This window comes from Cibotium barometz, chromosome 14 (assembly GCF_041138505.1).
Source record: "Cibotium barometz isolate CiBa-2024 chromosome 14, ASM4113850v1, whole genome shotgun sequence".
Taxonomy (NCBI): domain Eukaryota; kingdom Viridiplantae; phylum Streptophyta; class Polypodiopsida; order Cyatheales; family Cibotiaceae; genus Cibotium; species Cibotium barometz.
In genome coordinates this window covers 47,578,987-47,601,115 of record NC_141059.1, presented here as the reverse complement: position 1 = coordinate 47,601,115, position 22,129 = coordinate 47,578,987, and the positions used below count along the sequence as shown (strand labels likewise).

General features: G+C 42.3%; 1 protein-coding gene across 14 annotated transcripts in view; it reads left to right on the top strand.

The window, feature by feature from the left end:
- Positions 1 to 22,129, top strand: part of LOC147632113 (protein TIC 22, chloroplastic-like) — a 179,959-nt gene that overhangs the window by 68,595 nt on the left and 89,235 nt on the right. For 3 of the 14 annotated variants that reach the window (XM_086808712.1, XM_086808724.1, XM_086808723.1), the window contains 5 exons: positions 13,411 to 13,467; positions 14,140 to 14,199; positions 14,398 to 14,481; positions 14,882 to 14,917; positions 15,022 to 15,590. The exons of 6 other annotated variants lie outside the window; for them this stretch is intronic. In XM_086808712.1, coding sequence (XP_086664838.1) covers positions 13,411 to 13,467; positions 14,140 to 14,199; positions 14,398 to 14,481; positions 14,882 to 14,917; positions 15,022 to 15,123 — 339 coding nt within the window. In that variant the 3' untranslated portion in view covers positions 15,124 to 15,590. Of the gene's footprint in view, positions 1 to 13,410; positions 13,468 to 14,139; positions 14,200 to 14,397; positions 14,482 to 14,881; positions 14,918 to 15,021; positions 15,591 to 22,129 lie in introns of those variants that run through there. 5 more of the 14 variants (XM_086808713.1, XM_086808725.1, XM_086808720.1 and 2 more) reach the window with 4 other exon arrangements.

Below are 22,129 nucleotides of genomic sequence, written 5' to 3'. Positions count from 1 at the left end.
GCTGAGAGTTTACCTATCCTCTCATAGCATTGGTTGATGCCCGCCTCGAGCCCCCACTTTTTCTCCCCATTTTCAGCTTTTCCCATTGTTGAATTTTTATCAGCCCTACCATTGCTGATTTTTCCTCATCGGATCCTCCATTGATGAGTTTCACTTTTGCACATTGCATGTCTCACAGGCTTGACTTCTGGATCCTGTTGCCTTTACACATGCATATATCTGCTACCTCTTCTTATGCTTATCTTCACTGGTGCAGTTATAGAGCATTGATGTGGATTACATGTAGTTCAGCTTGGCATTTGGTACTTGCCTTCAGGGGGGTATTATGCAATGCCTCTTGATTTGATGCAGTTGATGTCCACATGATCTTTGCCATGCATTTCTGGTGATGCATTTATGTACTACTGTGCTTTAGCATTAGCACTATGACATTGGGGATTCTCCTTTTCCCCGTCATATAGTGCTTGCTTTTTCCATTGGAACTACAGTTCACTCTTATTGTGGAGCATAGTGCAGGGTAGCATTCACAGCATTATCACCCTGCTGCTACCCGCTCACACCATTCACTTGAGGGGGGTTTGTTGGTCATGTCCACTCCCGGCTAGTTCAGGTGTGAACCCAACTTACTCGCGGTTATTTTTTCCCTGTGACTAGACACAGGTTTTTTCCCCGTGTGAACACACGTGTGTTGGGCACTTTGTCCTAGACCTTTTAGTACTCACTTGTACTTTCATTTTCATATCATTATTGAGTACATCTTTTCCAGCACTCTCACGTTTCTCTGTGCTTGAGGTTCTGTGGAAAATCCCCGTTAACATCTTGGCTCTGCTTAGTGTGTGAAACACTAAGCAGAGGGGGTGATGGGGTTGTGAAGGGCTCAAAGTGAATAGAGACTGGAAGCTGGCTAAACGAATGGCGCATCTATATACGGCAATTTTCTTACCAGGCTATACTATAGGGGGGCCGGTACCAAAATCTTTATGTCTGTAGCCGGCACCTCTCACCAACCAATAACATGGCACTTTCCCAGCACGAGTAGGAGCGGAAGCTGAGAAAGAGCTTTGCGCTTTATCCTAGCATCTATCTCAGAAAAGATGTCGTAACGATCAAGGTCATGTAATGATCGATATACCAATACTTCTTTTTCACAAGCGGAGAACGGTGCGGAGCGGGCGGGACCTCTTCCGATGCCCCCTTCTTCCCTTCTCTTTGTTCAGGTTGAACCCGAAAGATTTTCCAAAAATGCTGAAATCTTACGAAAGCGTTACGCGCTTTCGCAACCTTCGGAACATTTTATGAATGGAATGAATTTTCGTTTATAGATGTAAAGAAAACGGAATTGTCTCTTTTTAGGCCAAATCTGTGGATCCCTCAGCGCGTAATGCTTCTCAAGGCGTCGTGGAACCTAAAGGAGGTAGCCTGCCTTTGGGGAGCGCGTAACGCTTCTCAAGGCGTCGTGGAACCTAAAGGAGGTAGCCTGCCTTTGGGGACGGAAGTTTTCTTGCTACTACACTCGCTACGCTTGAATGTTAGGGATGGATGGGCTTGTGTACTGTTGTAAGGCCATGTGCGGAGTTTTTCCTCGAATGCACCGCACTAGTCACAAGACTAGTGAAGGGACCAAATGGTGACATCCCCTCCGTCTTATAAAGCAGTTGTCCGCAACTGTATAAGCCATTGCATTGGATTGCATAAGAGCATGCTTCACATGCCAGCGCTTGGAGACTACCAAGTACACGTGCTGTACGGTGGTTCTGTACAACCAGCTAAATGAAAGCACCTGCAGTCAACTGTGCGGCCAGCGCAGGAAGAGAGAGAAGGATAGGTTGCAGTTGGCCAAAAGCTGCAATCGCATGATCTAAAAAAGAAAACCCCTCCCTGCTTTTTAATAGAGTCGACCAGCCCTATATTTGCCAAAAATAGCTGGGCTGGCCCAAAATATCCAATTTATGCTTTTCCCAAGCTTGTGGCCCAAGTTTCATGTAGGCGCCTCCTTTTGTCCACCCTTCCATGCCCCAAATAATAAATATATCTAGCCCTTCATTAATAATGTATGAACACATTGACTTATAAGCATTATGAGTCACTTCGATAAATAAAATTCATGCTTCTCATGCTCTATAGCCATTTTTTAGGCCAAACTTTGCCAGTAAATGCTCCAACTTACTTATGTGGAAAATCCCCGTAGACTAGTGAAGGGACCAAATGGTGATAGATACAGCTCCCACTCTCGATAGGTAGTCTCCGGGCACCAGTCCGAGTTGGGAGATCATCAGTAGCATAGCTACATTGCACATATGGCAGGTCCATTGCAGCGTGGCCATCGAGGGTACTCTCACCTCTCCAACAGGAGTCCATCCGCTCCATTTTGACTCACATCATTCATACCCTCTACAGTGAGTGGGGGAAGCTTCAGGGCGGGTCGAATTGTAGCACGTGCAGACGACGAGAGGCCGTCTTGCGCACATGGCACATGGGTCCCTTTCTCAATGATTAGGATTGATATAGATTACTTGGCATTACAGGCCGTTGGTGTGCACGCCCCCCCCCCCCCCCCCCACACACACACACACCCCGAAGGTAGTTTCCCTTCGAGAGCAGCCAACCATGGAGGGAAACCACCCCTCCCCAATTTGTTTTTTCCTCTTATGAGGGTTATGAGCATGTACATTTAGCCCCCGGACTGCTGATTTTTAACTAATAGAAGGATCTCTTTCCCGGGGAAAAAAATGGTGTCAATAGAGTACATCATTGGGATATCTAGGTAGCGTGCTACACTTGTAAACTCAACATACACTTTACATGTTGAGCTTTATTGGTAGAAATAGAGAGGGAGGATTCTTCTGTAGGCATATGCTCACTTATGGTAGTGCTATGTGTGAACAGGGCTTAACCAAGGGCACTTTTTCCCATGTGGTTTTTCCCCTTGGATATCAAGTGTGACAGGACACTCTACATATAATATTTTGTACTTCTATATTATATGGATGTGACACACATGCAAGGGTTGACTTGCATTTTGTGGCCACTGTGGAGAGGACCACCACCGCTCGTGGCGCCTCCCAGTCCTGCCGCCTCAGCCGGCCGCGCTACTGCCCAGCGAACCGTCGCTTTCTACCTCCTGCCCGCGATTGAGCTACTGTGGCGATCTCCTCCTCCTCGCTCGCTCTCCATCGCGCCCTGCTCCATCTGCACCGTTCCGGCGGCACTTGCAGACCCGGACGCTCATGCCTGCCAGCTCCGCTCCAGTCCTGCGCGTCACTCCATTCTGGCGCGCGTACGTGCCGCCTGACACCGCCTGTTGCACGCCTATACTTGCTACCTCCGTCGGCCAGCCTTTGTGTACTGCCCGAGTGGCACCTATGCCGTGCGTGCTTCCCTCGCCTGCAGGTTTGCTTCAGATTTTTATTATTATGTGTTGAACCCATAAATTTTTAAAAAATTTTGCAACCATTGCAGGGCAAGGCAGGTTCAGCAATTTTTAGGAGTTTGCCAAAATTTCCCTTTGCTAGAAAATTGCAGGTGGTGCCATACATGCTATTTGGGTTGGAATTTGGGGGTTTTTCAAATTGAGGTCAAAGTCAGCAAATTGAGCCTCTTTCAGTTTACAGAAATTTGGGGCTTTTGTGAAAATTGGCCAATTAACTGCACATTGAAGCAATTGGAGTGCATAAAAATTGGGGCTTTTCAGATTGGAGCATGTAATTGGACATTACAGCTGTGATTTGTCGCATATGTATACACATTGTGTGTAATTGGACAATTTGGTGCAGGTTTACACTTGCTTCAGTTTGCAGGCAAAAATTTACACATGACTTTTGTTTGCTTGGGAGTGCACATTGGTGCTTGGTTTGCTTGCGGGTATAATTTGTTTACATGGCTCAAAATGCTACAGATGTATTTGGTGTGCTCACCCAAGAGGACAAGATGGATGGATCTAACTACTCCCTCTCGAGTTTCATGATCCGTAATTTGCTGGTAGCCAAAGGGCTTTGGGACATCGTGTGTGGTGATGACACACGCCCACTTACCATATAGCCAGCAACGCCTCAAAGGGGAGGTACTCAAAGAGCTCCTGAGGTAGAACCTGCTCCCACACGAGCAAAAGAGATGGGACTCTAGGGATGCACAATCCATGTCATTGATAGCCCTTTCAATGAAAAGGACTATTATTCTGCACATTCGTTCTTGCAAGACATCGAAGCTTGCATGGGGCACATTGGAAGCAATGTATCAGGTATGCAACGAGGCAAGAGTTGCCTACTTGAAGAGGCAATTGGATCTTCTTTCTATGGATGAGGGTGACTCCATGGCAGATTATCTCACCAAAGTGAAAGATTTGTAGGAACAATTGCTCAACATTGATGAGGCTATCCCAAGCAGACAGTTGGTCACCAACACTCTTCATTCTTTACCACCTTCCTACTGTTGGGTTTTATGCTGTGTATGCACCCAGAGGAGTGCTAGTGATCATCAGTAGATTACTGGGGCACTTTTTACTTCAGTTAGTGGAGGTTTTTTCTCCCAGTTTAGCTTAGTTACACTTATAAGCAGTTTATAAGTGTTTTGGTCCACTCGGCACATTTTATGGCCGGACATGTGAACACATCCTTTTAGGTCACTTATTATGTGGCTATTGTACTTCACATTTTTATCATCTGAATATACAAGCAGTCGTGTTCTCTCTCTGTTGCTCTCCACGCCTGTGTTTGTAGCATCCCGAAACCCTAACCCTAACAGTGCATAGGCCTTCATTTGGTATCAGAGCTGTCCGTACAGGCCATAGCCACCAGCCACCCTCGCCGTCAGTTGTCCGTACGAGCTACTGTCCTTCGCTGTGCATTTCGCCGTACACCTGTACCTGCCCGTACACAGCCAGCGCCGCCTTCAGGTACTGTCCTGTCCGTACACGAGTACCTGCCCGTACACTGTCTGCGCCATCAGTACCATACTGCATCTGTCTGTGCCGACTACAGTACTGTACTGCACCTGTCAGCGCCGCCTTCATTTGTACCTGTCTGCATACTGTCGACTGCACCTACATACGCCGTGTACCATCTGTACCTGGTCGCCCTGCTCCGTACTGTGCTCAGTACAGTCAACGTACCTGCACAGTACCTGCTACGAATATCTGTCTGCAGTCGCCTTCTGTTCCGTACTGTACCTGCTTCAGTACCACTTCCATACAGTACCAGTCGACTGTACCTGCACAGTACAATCAACTGTACTTGTTCATTTGGTGGACTGTACCTGCACTTGTTCATTTGGTGGACTGTACTTGCATAGTACAGTCAACTGTACTTTGCACTACAACTACCTACAACTACCACAACCTACTCAGAACATTACAACTGTGGTAAGCATTACAAGTTTTGAATACTGGGTATTTTTATTTTCTCTGTAAAAATCTACAGGCACTACAGGCAGACTTTCTTGCAAAGAAATCCACAGGTTTCTTGCAAGGTTTTGGGTGCAGTAATTTTGGATATTTTTGGGGCATTTTGGCACTGTGTAAGCCATTCTTTGCTGCTCTACTCAGTCATTGGTGCATTGAGCTGCACATTCAGAGGATTGAGAGTGCAGGCATATTTGGGTGAACTGTATTCAGTGGAGTACAGTTGTTTTCAGGGTTCTTGCTATTGGGTTTTTTGATACACAGGTACAACATTGTGCATAGGCATAATGGCAAATCAACAGCAGAGTGATGTATTCACGTATTTGTCTAAGGAAGACAAATTGGACGGCACGAACTACTCCTTGTGGAGTTTTATGCTGAAAAATGTGCTTGTGGCAAAAGGTCGTTGGGATTTTGTTAGTGGTGATGAACCACGTCCAGGTCCATTGGCTCCAAAGACTCCTCCCCAGGGGGGTGCTCGTGGACGAGGACAACAGGTACAGGCTCTAGGGCAGCCATTGCCTGTTCAAAGAACAAATGCTCAGAAGACATGGGATGCCAGGGATGCACAAGCTTTGTCACTCATTGCATTGTCAGTACAGAGGTCTATTATACCTCATATTCGTTCAACTGGCTCTTCACAGAATGCATGGGTGACTTTGGAGCAGATGTATGCTGCTCGTAATGAGGCTCGGATCTCATTTTTGAAAAGAGAGCTGGAAAATCAAAAAATGAATGAAGGAGATGATATGTCTAGCCACTTAAACAAGCTGCAGGATTTGAGAGAGCAACTCATCAATGTGGATGAGATTATTCTTGAGACACAGCTTGTGTCCACCATCTTGCACTCTTTGCCAAGATCTTACTTGGCTTTTCATACCTCTTTGAACCTCAGCATGAGGAATGCTGCTGAACCCCTTAAGTATCAGGAACTTGTTGCTCTCTTGCTACAAGAAGAGCAAATGAGGAAGAATATGAATATGAACACAAGTGCTGAACAAGCATTTACTACAGGTCAAAAGGGGAAAGGAAAAACTCAGCCAAAGAGTTCAAATCAGAATTCAGGTGATGGTGGTTCATCTCAGGATACCAAGAAAGGTGATGGACAGCCCAAGAAGAAGGGCAAATGTCATTACTGTAAGAAGCCAGGTCACTACATCACTGAATGTAGAAAGAGGATTGCCAAAGAGAAGGCAAAGGAAGCTGGGATGTCTGTAAATGATGCCTCTAAAGCTCCTCCAGAGACTGCTTCTTTTGTTGAGGACAGGGATTACTGTTTCTATACATGCAGCTATGATGTCTCTTGGTCTTCACAGGCACTCAGTATGACAGAGCATGCATGTACTTGGTATTTTGATAGTGGTGCGTCAAAGCATATCACATCTCGCAGGGATTTGTTTTGTCATGTTGGCCCTGCCCCTGTTGGCAAAACTGTTCAGTGTGCCAACAATGCTTCATATCCAGTTCGTGGCATTGGGGAGATTCAGCTCACAGCCATTGATGGCTCTATTCTCCGCCTTACAGATGCCTTATATGTACCAGGGATAAAGAAGAATTTGTTGTCCATTTCTTCTTTAGCACATTGTGGTATGCAAGTCCACTTTGATGATGATAAATGCATGGTCAGAGACAAAGCTAATGCTTTGACCTTGATGCTTACTGGTACATTATGTCATGGACTTTATCAGTTGGATGCATTTCAGCCAGTGGATCAGTCTGTTTATAATGCATTCACTCTTACTCCAGCTATGGTTGATGCGGAGTTATATGGCATGCTCGCATGGGGCATGTAAATTTTGGTAGTCTTATGCTTATGCAGCGACATAACATGTTTACAGATCTACCTCTCATGGAGAAGCCTCCAGATCACATTTGTGAAGGATGTATTTTGGGAAAAATGCATAGGTTTTCCTTCCCACGTGATCAGGCTCTACGAGCAACTGCAAAGTTGCAGCTTATACACAGTGATCTTTGTGGTCCCATGCAGACGAAGTCATTAGGTGGTTGCTTCCATTTTGCAACATTTATTGATGACTTCTCTCGTATATGCTGGGTCTATCCTTTGACACAGAAATCACAGGTATATGATGCATTTTTGGCCTTTGTAGCACTTGCTGAGAGAGAGTCAGGATGCAAGGTTAAGACTCTCCGTTCTGACCGAGGGGGGGAATATATGTCACACATGTTGAATTCCTTTCTTGAGAGTAGAGGTATAAAACATTAGTATACTACTCCTTATACTCCACAGCAGAATGGGGTTGCAGAAAGGAAGAATCGGTCACTCATGGAGATGGCCAGATGTATGCTAAAGGCAAAGAGGCTACCACATATCTTTTGGGTGGAAGCTGTCATGTGTGCTTGTCATATTTTGAATCGATGTCCCACAAAGGCATTGGTTTCCATTACTCCTTTTGAGGCTTGGCATGGCCGCAAGCCTTCGGTATCACATTTTCGTATCTTTGGGTGTCTTGCATATGCACACATACCCAAAGAGTTGAGGAGGAAGTTGGATGATAAAACCACAAAATGCATTTTTGTTGGGTATAGCCGTGAGAGCAAGGGCTACCGGTTATATGACCCACTATCCAGGAAGATATTCACTAGTCGGGATGTGATTTTTGATGAAAAATCAGAAATATCCATGGCTGGTTATGATGCAAATGAGGCTGAAAATGATGTGTTTGAAGGTCTACTACCTACGGAGTTTCATTCCACAGTTGGTGATCCAACTCATGAGGGTACGGGACAGCCAGCAAATGATGAAGGTGGTGCAGAAATTCAGCAGCAAATTGAGCCAGAAGCTGAACTAAATATGGGGCAGCAGGCACCACAGGTTAGACACATACCTAGATGGTATTTGAGGACATTACAGGACAGCCATCTAGAGGGTCCTCTTGGTGGTCGTACTCGTAGGGAGACACGGACCAATGAGCATGCACACATCATGGATTTGAATCTGGTTATGGTAGCCAGTTTACAGGATGATGATGAGCCTGATTCATTTGTGGATGCACGAGATAATGTGCATTGGAACAAAGCCATGCAGGATGAGCTTGATTCTATTAAAAGGAATCAAACATGGGATTTGGTTGATCTGCCCAAAGGCAAGAAAGCAATTGGTACTAAATGGGTCTATAAGTTGAAAAGACATGCAGATGGATCCATTGACAGGTACAAAGCCCGTCTAGTTGCAAAGGGCTATGCACAGAAGAAGGGCATTGATTATGAGGAGACATTTGCTCCTACATCCCGTATGTCGACACTTAGGTGTGTCATTGCATTGGCTGCACATCGTGGTTGGGTTGTTCACCAGTTGGACATAAAGACTGCATTCCTACATGGGGACCTCAAGGAGGAAGTTTATGTATATCAGTCCATGGGTTTTGCTGAACATGGTCATGAAAGGAAAGTATGCAGGCTGAAAAAGGCCTTGTATGGTTTGAAACAAGCTCCACGAGCTTGGTATGCAAAAATAGATGCTTTTCTACTCACTCAGGGATTTGTGAACAGTCCATCAGAAGCCACTCTGTATGTAAAGAAAGAAGAGACAGATCTGCTGGTCATCAGTCTTTATGTAGATGATCTCTTGCTCATGGGATCAAATGATGACAAAATTGCAGCTTTTAAAGAGATACTGCAACAACAGACATTTGACATGTTTGATATGGGGCTTGTACACTACTATTTGGGCATACAGTTTGTGCAGGATAACAGAGGCATTGGGTTGTTGCAATCTCGGTATGTTGCTAAACTTCTGGAGAAGTTTAAATTTCAGGATTGCAAGCCTATTAGTACTCCTATGGAGCCTGGGATGAAACTGTCACTACAAGATGACAGTATTTCCTTTGATGCCACTACATATGCTCAGGCTGTTGGGTGCCTTATTTACTTGTGTACTACACGGCCAGATATTCAGTATGCAGTTTCTCAGTTGAGCAGATTCATGCACAGTCCACGGTTGTCACATTGGCAAGCTGTGAAGCGTGTATTCCGATATTTGCAGGGTACCTTGTCTCTTGGATTGCTTTATCCTGAGGGGGGTGACATGCAGTTATACGCTTACAGTGATTCAGATTGGGCTGGTGATTTTGATACCAGACATTCCACTAGTGGAAAATTGTTTCTTTCTTGGCTCTTCATGCATTTCTTGGCTAAGCAAGAAACAGACCACAATGGCCACTTCGTCTTGTGAGGCAGAGTACAGAGCAGCCTACACTACTACTGTTGAGTGTGTTTGGCTGCGTCGTCTCATGACTGATATGGATATTTCAGTGGAGGAGCCTACACCTATCTATACTGATAGTCAGAGTGCCATTGCTGTGGCCAGGAATCGTGTGTTTCATGCTCGCACGAAACACATTGAGATTCACTATCATTTTGTTCGGGAGAGACTCCAGGCAGGAGATATCAGTCTGATCTACTGTCCTACAGACCAGAATGTGGCAGACATCTTCACCAAGGCATTACCACGTCCGAAATTCGAAGCATTCCGCACTGCTTTGAATTTGTTTCCTTTTGGTGGATGATGTACAGTGATCGCATATCACTCCAGGGGGGTTTGTTGGGTTTTATGCTGTGTATGCACCCAGAGGAGTGCTAGTGATCATCAGTAGATTACTGGGGCACTTTTTACTTCAGTTAGTGGAGGTTTTTCCCCCCAGTTTAGCTTAGTTACACTTATAAGCAGTTTATAAGTGTTTTGGTCCACCCGGCACATTTTATGGCCGGACATGTGAACACATCCTTTTAGGTCACTTATTATGTGGCTATTGTACTTCACATTTTTATCATCTGAATATACAAGCAGTCGTGTTCTCTCTCTGTTGCTCTCCATGCCTGTGTTTGCAGCATCCCCAAACCCTAACCCTAACAGTGCATAGGCCTTCACCTACTTGGGCTTTCATACCTCTCTCAACCTCTCTATGAGAGGAGGTGGTGATCTTGTCACTTTTGAAGAGCTGGTGGGTTTACTCTTGCAGGAAGAGCAAACAAGAGCAAACTTATCGAGAAACCGTGGTGGAGACAAGGCATTTACAGCCAAGGATAAGGGTAAAGCAAAGAGCTTTAGGCATGGGGGACAACAGTCTTGCAAGGCTAGTCATGGACAGCTCTCTTCTGGTGGTGAAAAGTCTGACAAAGGGGATGCAAACAAGCCCAAAAAGAAGGGCAAATGTCACTACTGCCATAAGCTGGACACTACATCAGTGAATGTAGAAAGCGGATTGCAAGAGAAAAGGAAAGAAGCAGGCAATGCAGTAGCAGACTCTTCTGATGACAAAGCACAGCAATCAGCTAATGTAATTCAGGAAGAGTACACTTTTTTGGTCACATGCACTAGTGAGACACCAAGTGCTTCAGACAATGATATGTCTTGCATTGCATCTGGCAGATAGGATGTATCATGGTATTTTGATAGTGGTGCTTTGAGCCACATCACTTCATGCAAAGATGTATTTCAGCACTTGGTTTATGCTTCAAATGACCGCACTGTATCATGTGCAGATTATACCACATATCTAGTAAAGGGAATCGGCAATGTCATACTTATTGCAGCCAATGGTGCCAATATATGTATGAAAAATGTGTTGTATGTTCTAGGGATAAAGAAAAATTTGCTCTCCGTCTCAGCCATAAACGATTAAGGTTTAAAGGTTGAATTTGAAGATGGGAAGTGTTTGGTAAAAGACCCATCAAAGGGTTATGAAATAGTCACTTCCATGCACTAGTGAGACACCAAGTGCTTCAGACAATGATATGTCTTGCATTGCATCTGGCAGATAGGATGTATCATGGTATTTTGATAGTGGTGCTTTGAGCCACATCACTTCATGCAAAGATGTATTTCAGCACTTGGTTTATGCTTCAAATGACCGCACTGTATCATGTGCAGATCATACCACATATCTAGTAAAGGGAATCGGCAATGTCATACTTATTGCAGCCAATGGTGCCAATATATGTATGAAAAATGTGTTGTATGTTCTAGGGATAAAGAAAAATTTGCTCTCCGTCTCAGCCATAAACGATTAAGGTTTAAAGGTTGAATTTGAAGATGGGAAGTGTTTGGTAAAAGACCCATCAAAGGGTTATGAAATAGTCACTTCTAGAACTCGATACAAAGACTTGTATAAGCTGGACAACTATGACAAGCGTACTTATGATGCAAATACAGTGGCTGCCCACACTCCTGCTATGCATGATGCAGAGCTATGGCATGCTCGTTTTGGGTATGTAAATTTTCGGAGTTTGATGCTTTTGCAGAAGCATCATATGGTTGATAATATGCCGCCTCTTGAGTCTCCAACAAGACATGTATGTGAGGGGTGTATTTTGGGAAAGATGCAACGTAAACCATTCCCCAAAGATGGAGCTGTTAGAGTTGAAAGTAAACTACAGCTCATACATAGTGATGTATGTGGTCCAATGCGGACACCATCCATAGGAGGGCATCTTTACTTCGTCACATTCATTGATGACTACTCCAGGTTTGCTTGGGTTTACCCCTTGAAAGCGAAAGCAGAGGTGTTTACATGCTTTCGACACTTCGTAGCAATGGCTGAAAATATGTGTGGATGTAAAGTCCAAACACTCTCAAATAGAGGTGGAGAATACATGTCAAATGCAGTTAAGGATTATATGCTTCAAAAGGGCATCAAACACCAATGTACGGTGCCTTATACACCACAACAGAATGGTGTAGCGGAGAGGAAAATAGATCTCTCATGGAGATGGCAAGATGCATGGTGAAAGCACAAAAGTTGCCTCACAATTTTTGGATGGAAGCTATAATGTGTGCAACTCATGTGTTGAACAGGTGTCCAACAAAAGCTTTGAAAACCATAACACCATTTGAGGCGGCAGTGGGATGCCTCATTTACTTGTGTAACACTAGGTCAGACATATCTTTTGGGGTGTCTTTGTTGGGCAAAGTCATGCACAGCCCAGGCACAAAGCATTGGCAAGCAGTCAAACGCATTTTTCGTTATCTTCAGGGTACCTTGGATCTTGGTTTGTTCTATCCCAAGGGGGGCAGCTTGCAGCTTTATGCATACAGTGGGCTAGTGATTATGATACCAGGCAATCCACGAGTGGGAATTGTTTTTTTCTTGGCAGTTCATGCATATCTTGGTTGAGCAAAAAGCAACCCACTATTGCCACATCTACTTGTGAGGCTGAGTACAGGACAGTCTTCACAGCTACAGTAGATTGTGTATGGTTGAAGAGATTATTGATTGATCTTCGTGAGTGTCAGCAGACACCCACCACCATTCTCACTGATAGCCAGAGTGCTATGGCCGTGGCACGAAATCCGGTATTTCATGCACGTACCAAGCACATTGAGATTCATTATCACTATGTCAGAGAGAGGTTACATGCAGGCCCTACACAGGATAATGTTGCAGATCTATTCACAAAGGCTTTACCTCGAGAAAAGTTTGAAGCTTTCCGCAAAGCTTTGGGCTTACTCTCATACAGAGAGTGATCTACTACCTTGTACAGGTTCACACTTTCACTAAGGGGGGATTTGTAGGCATATGCTCACTTATGGTAGTGCTATGTGTGAATAGGGCTTTAGCAAGGGTACTTTTTCCCATGTGGTTTTTCCCCTTGGATATCAAGTGTGAAAGAACACTCTACATTTTGTACTTCTATATTATATGGATGTGACACACATGCAAGGGTTGACTTGCATTTTGTGGCCACCACACTTTTGGCTCTCTCTCTCTGTCTCTCTCTCTCTCATTTTCGTGTGAGCTTCTTCTTCCTGCACCTAACCCTAATGTGCAGGTTAATGTGTGTGTGAGTGTGTGAGTCCGACACCATCTTCTTCTCTATGGTGTAGTTGCATGAGGATACCATTAAGCACTAGTGGGATTTAACTTTGTTGTCACTCTATCTAATGGCCTTTCAAGTTTTTTTTTTTAAATGAAATAAATTTGGGGGGAAGGGGGGGGGGGGGTGGGTTGTGGCAAATCTTATGACAATCTACATTCTTGTGGTGGAACACTCTACAGGTAAGTGGGCACATTGAAGAAAAAGGCACATCGTTTGATGGAGTGCCGGTCTTCCAGGTACAGTCAACCTTATTTTTTGATTATGAATTTTCTTTTTGCTGTAATTTTGTTCCATTGATATTTTGTTAAATGAATTGTGGGGAGATTTTAGGCTACAAAAAGGATTGAAATTTCGTGTTCGAGTCTTGTACAGTTGCAATGGTTAAGAAGAATCACATATCAAGAAGATAGAAGAACAGAAGAAAGAGCTATTTGAGAATTATTTACCCAACATTAGCAAGTGTTCTTCTTAAAGTAACCAAATCTTTCTTAAGTTAGGAGTTACTTCCTGAAAAGAAGTTGCTTTTTTAACTATGCCTAAGACCCAATACTAAACCTGGCAAAGGCTTTGCTGATTGATAGGCCCCTGGGGTTGTCTAGTCTCGGGGGTTGCTAGGAAGATAGTGGCTTTGCGGCTTGTCTAATGTCAGAACATGTAAGGAAGTTTTGTGGCTCTAATCAACCTAAATATCGACATTCAGAGCTAGTCCAATGGAAAAAGTGGATAAATTGTGCCCAGGCATCATGCTTATTTGCTGATTTGAATGGTAATGGCAGTCCAATAAGATATCATGCTTATTTGAATCGTAATGGCAGTCCAATAACTTGACATTAAGTTGGATTTACGTTGCAAACTTTTTGGAATAAGTTGTCCAAGAGATCATGCTGATTTGAATTGTGTAATGGCAGTTGAATAACTTGATCGTGAGAAGCAATGACACACGATTTTGTCCGATCTTCTTTTGCAAGGTGTGGTATAGTCTCTTCTACTTTCATCTAGCAAACCAAGATTGCTTGAATCAAAGAAAATTTTCTGAAACTTCAATGGAGCCAAACTATACACAGTAGCTATCCAGGGGTTACAGTTTCTTCAATGGTAGCTATCCAGGGGTTCATTTATTACCTTGGCAATAAGAAAACGTTCATTCTATGACTGGTTATTTGCAGGAAGATTTAGACCAAGCACTTCAAAGAGCATCAAAAGTGCAGCAAAAGGTCCATCTGTCACTTCAAGTGAACACTGACATACAGGTAGTGGCTTGTGTAATTACACGTTAACTTAAAAAAGTGATTTGTAGGATATTTTAAGTTTCCTAACATCAAACAGTAACGTGAAGTCCCCCCTTAGTGTGTGTGTGTGATGGGGAGGAGGGAGAGGGGGAGGGGGCTGGGGCGCGCGCACATTGGTTTTACGCACTAGGCTTCTAATTGAGAGATCCTGAGTTCAAGTTCCATTCCCTGCACTTCCATGCCGTCATATGGATCAAAGCCCACCCTCAGTGTGTGTGTTCCCTGCATTTCCGTGCCGTCATATAGATAATACGATTGGATATGCTGTTAAAATACTCTCTCTCTCTCTCTCTCTCTCTCTCTCTCTTTGTTTTCTTATATGCACCTGAGGCTTACGTTTGAAAAATAAAATAAAATGTAGGTTGGCAGCTTTGAACATGTATTGAAACAAATGGAGGTATGAAATTTTGGTTTTTCACTTGCTATTTTGTTGGAAAATAGTTAACCGTAGTAGTAGTGGAAGAAGTTTGTATGTAACATTCATGATAATTATGTGAACAGGGTCTTGTTGATGAACAGGGATGGGGAGACGTGGTTTTCATTCCCCCCGGCATGACAGCTTTTGGCCAATTGGAGAACTTGAACAAGACCATCGTTGGTTGAGCCACGCCAGTCCTTGCATGTGTCAAAGTTTGATGGTGGAAGTGATGACATACGAGATTCTCTCTCTCTCTCTCTCTCTCTCTCTCTCAGGCAGAGACAATTGAAGACAGACAGCAAGAATATGTTTTGGAAAAGCTAAAATTTTGAAATCTGTGTGCATGGTTTGGTTCAGCATTTTTGATGTAGTTTGTTGAAGAGTGAAGTGGAAATCATCAGCTCTACTCTGCAGAAAGGATTACCACTTCAATAGGCATTATGGCAAAATGAACTAAGATTGCATGTCATGCATATTAGGAACTTGGATAGGATACTAAACGGTTTGCACATGTCGTTTTTCCTTCAAGCATTTTCTTGTGAAAGGACCATAATTTACAAATAATGAATTATATTACTGAATAATGAATTATATTACTGAAGCTTCAAATTGAAGTTACTGAAGCTTCACATTTAAGTGTCTTTTGTTCCAACTTGTTTGTTTTCATTCGTGAAAATTGGCATCTCTGTAATTTTTTAAATAAGTTTACGAATTTCAGTGTAACGTAAAAGATAAAGTCTTCTTTCTTTGAGTTGGTGTCCCCAGACAGTGAGCTTACAAACTTGTACGGTTTGGGAAACGATAGGTTAAGTTTAGCCTGAAATTTAATTTAATCTTCAAAAAATCATTCTCAAATATGTGGGAGAAGGAAGACTTCCTCCTAAGATATAGTTATAATTATATAAAAATGTGCTTGTTCAAAAGTACAATTTCCTATTAATTTTGGTGAAAAGTATTTAAATGTAATTTTCAAAAAAAAAAGATTTTAATACGAAGTGGTCTTTCTTATGGATTGTTGGGTCTATGACCCATGATGGAGAGGTAAGGTGATAGCATTTTAAGGTAAGGTGGTCTTAGATGCTAGAGGAGCTTGTCGCATGTGCATACGAGTATCGGTAGCATTTCTTCCATAGAGACTTCTTGTGGAGATCAAGTGGGAACCCCCTTCTAAAAGGAGGGGACCAACAAGAGCTAATGTAATTCATCAAACTTGGTTAACCATCATGACCTTGCATGCCAATTAGAGTCTAGATGTGTTCATGCTCACGAGTTTCTTGCATATGCTCACAAGGACATGTCCTAAATGTTGCTTCCCTCCCACATGGTGGAAAGTGTAAATAAATTTCCCCAGCTAATCAAGTACGTGACGCCTAACAATCTCTCTCAGTGGGGGTTGAAAATATGCTAGAGGCAACTGCATGTGCGTCTTACTTAATTTAATTGTCATCACAAACTCATACACGGGACATTCTTGAATGCAAATGAGAAGGTACATGACTTGTAGTTGCATACTATTTTCTTTTTCTCTTTTTGTTCATCACTTGATAGATAGTACATCTTGTTAATGTTGTTAGACTTAATGATAAATCAACCTTATTCCCATTTACTAATAACAAAGTATAACCAATAGAACACAATTTGTGATTTATGTAACAAATTTGAACTTGTAGGCCGCTACAGCGTATCGGGAGGTCTTGATTGTGTGAGTCCACATGTGGTGTAGTTGAAAATTGTCCTTTAGTGTGTTTTTTCAAGACTCAAATTGGGGAAAAAAAGATTGAAATTATAGCTTGCCTTGGAAATAGAGACCAAGACTTTGGAAAATTTTAGAAAGGACTTAGAAAACTTTAGTGAGGACTTTACCATTGTTGTGTACATTGATGAAGAAAAAACAGGCCAAGATCATTCTATTTTGATTGGTTTCAGGGAGAAATGATCCATCCCTATAAAGGATGGAACCTTAAACCTAAAATGTGCACCCCTCCGTTTCGTACCATGATGCCCAATCTTGGGACGCCCGTTCAAATCACGACCTCTTTAAAGCCCACTAAGCCCACTAACACTTGCACCAACCAAATAAAAGTTTGTTTTTTCTTTTAGAGGCACTAATTTCCTTTGTGAAAACCTTGAATCAACGCTTAGTTAAATGCCGTGGCAATGCTTAGGTTAGTTAGGTTGGCTTTAGCTTGAAATTTAATTTGATCTTCAAAAAATCATTCTCAAATGAGTGGGAGAAGGAAGACTTTCTCTTAAGATATAGTTGTAATTATATTAAAATGTGCTTGTTCAAAAGTACAATTTCCTTTAATTTTGGTGAAAAGAATTTAAATGTAATTTAAAAAAAATAAGATTTTAATACTAAGTGGGCTTTCTTATGGATTGTTGGGTCTATGACCCATGATGGAGAGGTAAGGTGATAGCATTTTATGGTAAGGTGGACTCCATTTTGCTAGACGCTAGAGGAGCTTGTCGCATATGCATATGAGTATAGGTAGCATTTCTTCCATAGAGACTTCTGTTGGAGATGAAGTGGGAACACCCTTCTAAAAGGAGGGGATCAACAAGAGCTAATGTAATTCATCAAACTTGGTTAACCATCATGACCTTGCATGCCAATTAGAGTTGAGATGTGTTGTTGTTCATGAGTTTCTTGCATATGCTGACAAGAACATGTGCTAAATGTTGCTTCACTCCCACAAGGTGGAAAGTATAAATAAATTTCCCTAGCTAATCCAAGTACGTGATGCCAAGCAATTCATATCTCAATGGAAGGTTGAAAATATGATAGAGGCTACCGTATGTGCATCTTACTTAAGTTAATTGTCATCCCAAACTCATACACGAGACATTCTTGAATGCAAATGAGAAGGTACATGACTTGTAGCTGCATACTATCTTCTTTTTTTGTTCATCACTTGATAGTACATCTTATTAATGTTGTTAGACTTAATGATGAATCAACCTTATTCCCATTTACTAATAACAAAGTATAACGAATACAACACAATTTGTGATTCATGTTAAATAACAAATTTTAACTTGTGGGCCACTATAGCACATCGGGAGGTCTTGAATGTGTAAGACTCCACATATGGTGTAGGTGAAAATTGTGCTTTAGTGTGTTTTTTCAAGGCTCAAATAATTGGGGAAAAAAAGATTGAAATTATAGCTTGCCTTGGAAATAGAGACCAAGACTTTGAAAACTTTACCATTGATGTGTACTTTGAAAACTTTAGTGAGGACTTTGAAAACTTTACCATTGATGTGTACATTGAAAGGACTTTGAAAACTTTAGTGAGGACTTTGAAAGCTTTACCATTGATGTGTACATTGATGAAGGAAAAAAACGGGGCATGGTCATTCTATTTTGATTGGTTTCAAGGGGTAATGATCCATCCCTATAGAGGATAGAACCTTAAACCTAAAATGTCCACCCCTCAGTTATGTACCACGGACGTCCATTCAAATCATGACTCCTTTAAAGCCTCCTAAGCCAACCAAATAAAAGGTGGTTTTTTTCTTTTAAAATAGAATTAGAGGCACTAGCATTTGCAGTCCCATCTCACGTTCATCTTTTCCTTTTCCTTTGTGAAAACGCTTAGTTAAATGCTGTGGGCGTGATGAGTCTCTCTCTTTCTCTAGCTTTATTTATTTTTTACTAAATTCATGGTGCCTTACTTAAAATTTAGCTCAAAAGTTTGTTAGTTTTGAAGAACTAGAATTGGGCATGGAGGCGAGGGAACAGTGTGCAAAATTACACACATACATATGTGAAGATCTACATAATTGCATATACTTATACATGTGCATGCTATATGTTTATGGACAAGAGACTAGCATATTCGAAGATCTATATTCTATATATTTATAGACAAGAGACTAACATATTCTAAGATCTATATTCTTTTTTTTTTAAAAAATCGCATCCAAAGTCTTATGGGTTGCTTTTTTTTTTGAAATTAGAATTTAAATTACTTCAAATATCTCATCTTACGTCATATGGACTATGTTGATGAGTCTCTTTTGAGACCCTGATCAGCTACTATACAATCCATTAGTACTTGATGCTTTATTATAACCTAAGGAAGACCAGCTCTAAACGCTGTGTGTTGATTTAACATAGCTCTGTTTCTAGTCAACAAAATGAACCATAGAAACCAAACTCTGATCATCTGCAAGATAATTTGCAAATCTTCTGAAGCCATTTGAAATGTACCAAATGTCAAAGAAAATCTTGTCAGCTTGTAACCAAAAGCATCAAACAAGAATTTACCATTTTTTGACATCAAGGCAATATCAAAATGCATGCTTGTATGTCTATGGTGCTATTTTACATTATCTATTGCATTTCCCATCCGTGAATCTATTGGATGAGGGAGAAGGTGATCTACACACACACACACACACACACACACACACACACACACACACACACACACATACACACACACACACACACACACACACACACACACACACAATGATTAACTCAGAGAGCAAGAGAGACGAAGCTCGATGCTGGAAAACACTCAATAATGATGATAAGAAATGAGTGGAGTACAAGAGTACAAATAGAAGCCCTAGCCCTAGTAGTGCTGATGTGGCTAATAGACAAGAGCGTTCACATGGGAAAAAAACCTTGCCAGCATAGAGTAAAAAGTACACGTGTGTAGGGATGTTCACACTAGGGACTTCTAGGCTAGCTAGGCTAACAAACCCCCCCTGAAGTGAATGGTGTGAACGTGTAAGTTGTATAGTTGATGACTCTAAAAAGGGACTTAATAAGCCCATCTGCTACTCTTGGCCTGTGTAGGCACATAGGTCAAGGCAATCTCTTCTGCATGGAGCCACAACTGATATAATGATAATGCACTTGACTGTGCTGTGTCCGTGCATTAAAAACCAGAATCCGCACAACTACATGTACACTCTGATTGTGAGTGAGAAATGGTGGTAGAAGATAGCTATTCAATACCAAGATCTGCTGATCGACAGCGGAGTCATACACATTCCTCAATAGTTGTGAATGATGCACTGTACTCAGCTTCACAACCTAAAGTGGCTACTATCAGAAACAATTATCAGTGTTGGACACCTTAGTGTTAGAACATGATGCCTAATAGCTTCAGTGTAGGTAGCAAGCATAAATAAAACACAGTTCTGCTCCATTAATGTTGAAGTTGGGGCAATGTTGAAATCTGCTCAGCTGTGACACTACATATTGAATTGCAAGACAGGTACTGCATATGTAATAAGGTATCCGAATGTTCGCTGATAATAAGGGGATGCATCAAAACCTTCTTCGCAAGATGCCCTCCTCAATTGCTATAAACTAGATAACCAAATAGTGTAAAAGCCCAATGTCTGTTGCAACATCAAATGCATGCTGTACGTCACAAGCAAATCATTAAGGCCAATTTCTGCTAAATTTGCTGAATGTTAGCAGGGCATCAGAAGGCCAAATGCATGACTATAACCTAATGATCATCTTCTAAGGCATCAAGAAGAGAAGGTGGCTCCTCATGTAATGCGAAAGCAACAAGGGTGGAATCATTAAAATAAGATGCATGACCAGAGGCAGAGCGTGTTCGACGGCTATTAGCGGGAGATCACAACGGCCACATCCTCTTCAATTAACGCATCACCCATGGCATTAGAGCAATATGGAAAAGTTGGGCTGTTGAATCTGACTCAATGGTAGCCAGCACAACAGGGGACTGATTTAGAGCCAAAACAATCCTGCATCTGATTGTTAAGTCGTGAGACATTTTATACTGTAAAGAAACGGGCAAACTGAAGTATATTTGACACAAGCAGTAGCTTCAAGTGGCTTAAAGTACCTCAAATGTTTGCTCAATGCATTTGCAAACTTACCAAAATATGAATCTACAAGTTGAAACCTGTAGGTAGAATCAACGGGGAAGCAGAAACTATAGGTCGAAATCTACTGTCCATAGGTTGGAAGTTGACATGGTGTTAGCAGGTTGGAAACTGACGTGGTGTCAGCACGTCAGAAGCTGATACGGAATCAACAGGTTAGTAGGTCAGAAGCTGAAATGGAGTTAGTAGGTTAGAAGTTGAACTAGAGTTAGCAGGTCAGAAGCTGATGTGGCATCAGCAGCAGCAAGTCGGAAGCTGAAGGCGAAGTCATCAGGTCAGAATTAGTTGACTGACGGACGTGGAACCAGCTGATGGTGTGGCAGACATGGAACCAGCTAACGCGACAGGGGGAATCTGAATCGGCACTGATGGGATGGATGCTGAAACGGTTGACTGAATCAACTGACGAAAATTGAAAGCCAAACGCCGAATGTCAAAGGCGAAAGTCCAAAATCTGGATGCTGAAAGCAGAGTGCCAAAGTAGAAAGGCGAGTGCTGATGGGGGTAAACCCGACCAAGAAAGTAAACCTGGCCAATGGTGTAAACCCAACCAACTACTGAATGCTGATAGAGCCAAAGGTCGAAAGCTATCTCTTAACGTGAAAGCCGTAATCAAGTGTTGACTACTGATGGGGGAAAGCTGAATGTCAAATGCCAAGCACTCAAAGCTGATTACCAAATGCAGAGAGCTGAAAGCTGAAAGCCAAGCTACTCACTTGGAGGTCGTAATCAAATTCTGAATGCTAATGGATGAAAGCTGGAATGCGAAAGTCAAGCATTGAGAGTTGACTCTACGGAAAGCCTAGCCGAACATTGAAAGTGGGAAGCCAAGAGTCGAATGTTGAAGGCCAAAATCGAATGGCTGAATGTGGAGATTGAAGAGTCGAGCAATGCCATAAGCTAAGCGCTGAACGCTCAAAGTTGATGCTAAATAGTTGAATGCTGAAGTGGAATGCTCTAATGCAGAGTGCCTAAAGTAGAATGGCTAAACGAGGAAATCCAAATGCTGAATGGCTAACCAGTCATCAAAGCCAACGGATATAGCTAATGGACGAGGAAGTCTGATGTCGTGAGCTGAAAATCGAAGGTTCAATTGTTGACTGGGAAAAACCGATAGAAGCAACTGAATGGTTGATCAATGATCAAGTACAACTGAAGCTAAATGTTGAACGTGCAAATGCTGATTGTGGAAAGCCAAAGGCTAATCTGCTGACCACGCTAAGCTGATGAATGGAGATTAATGGTTGACAAAGTAGAATTGACAGACACAAAAGTCCAGTGCCAAATGGAAAGCTAAATGGATGACTAGGT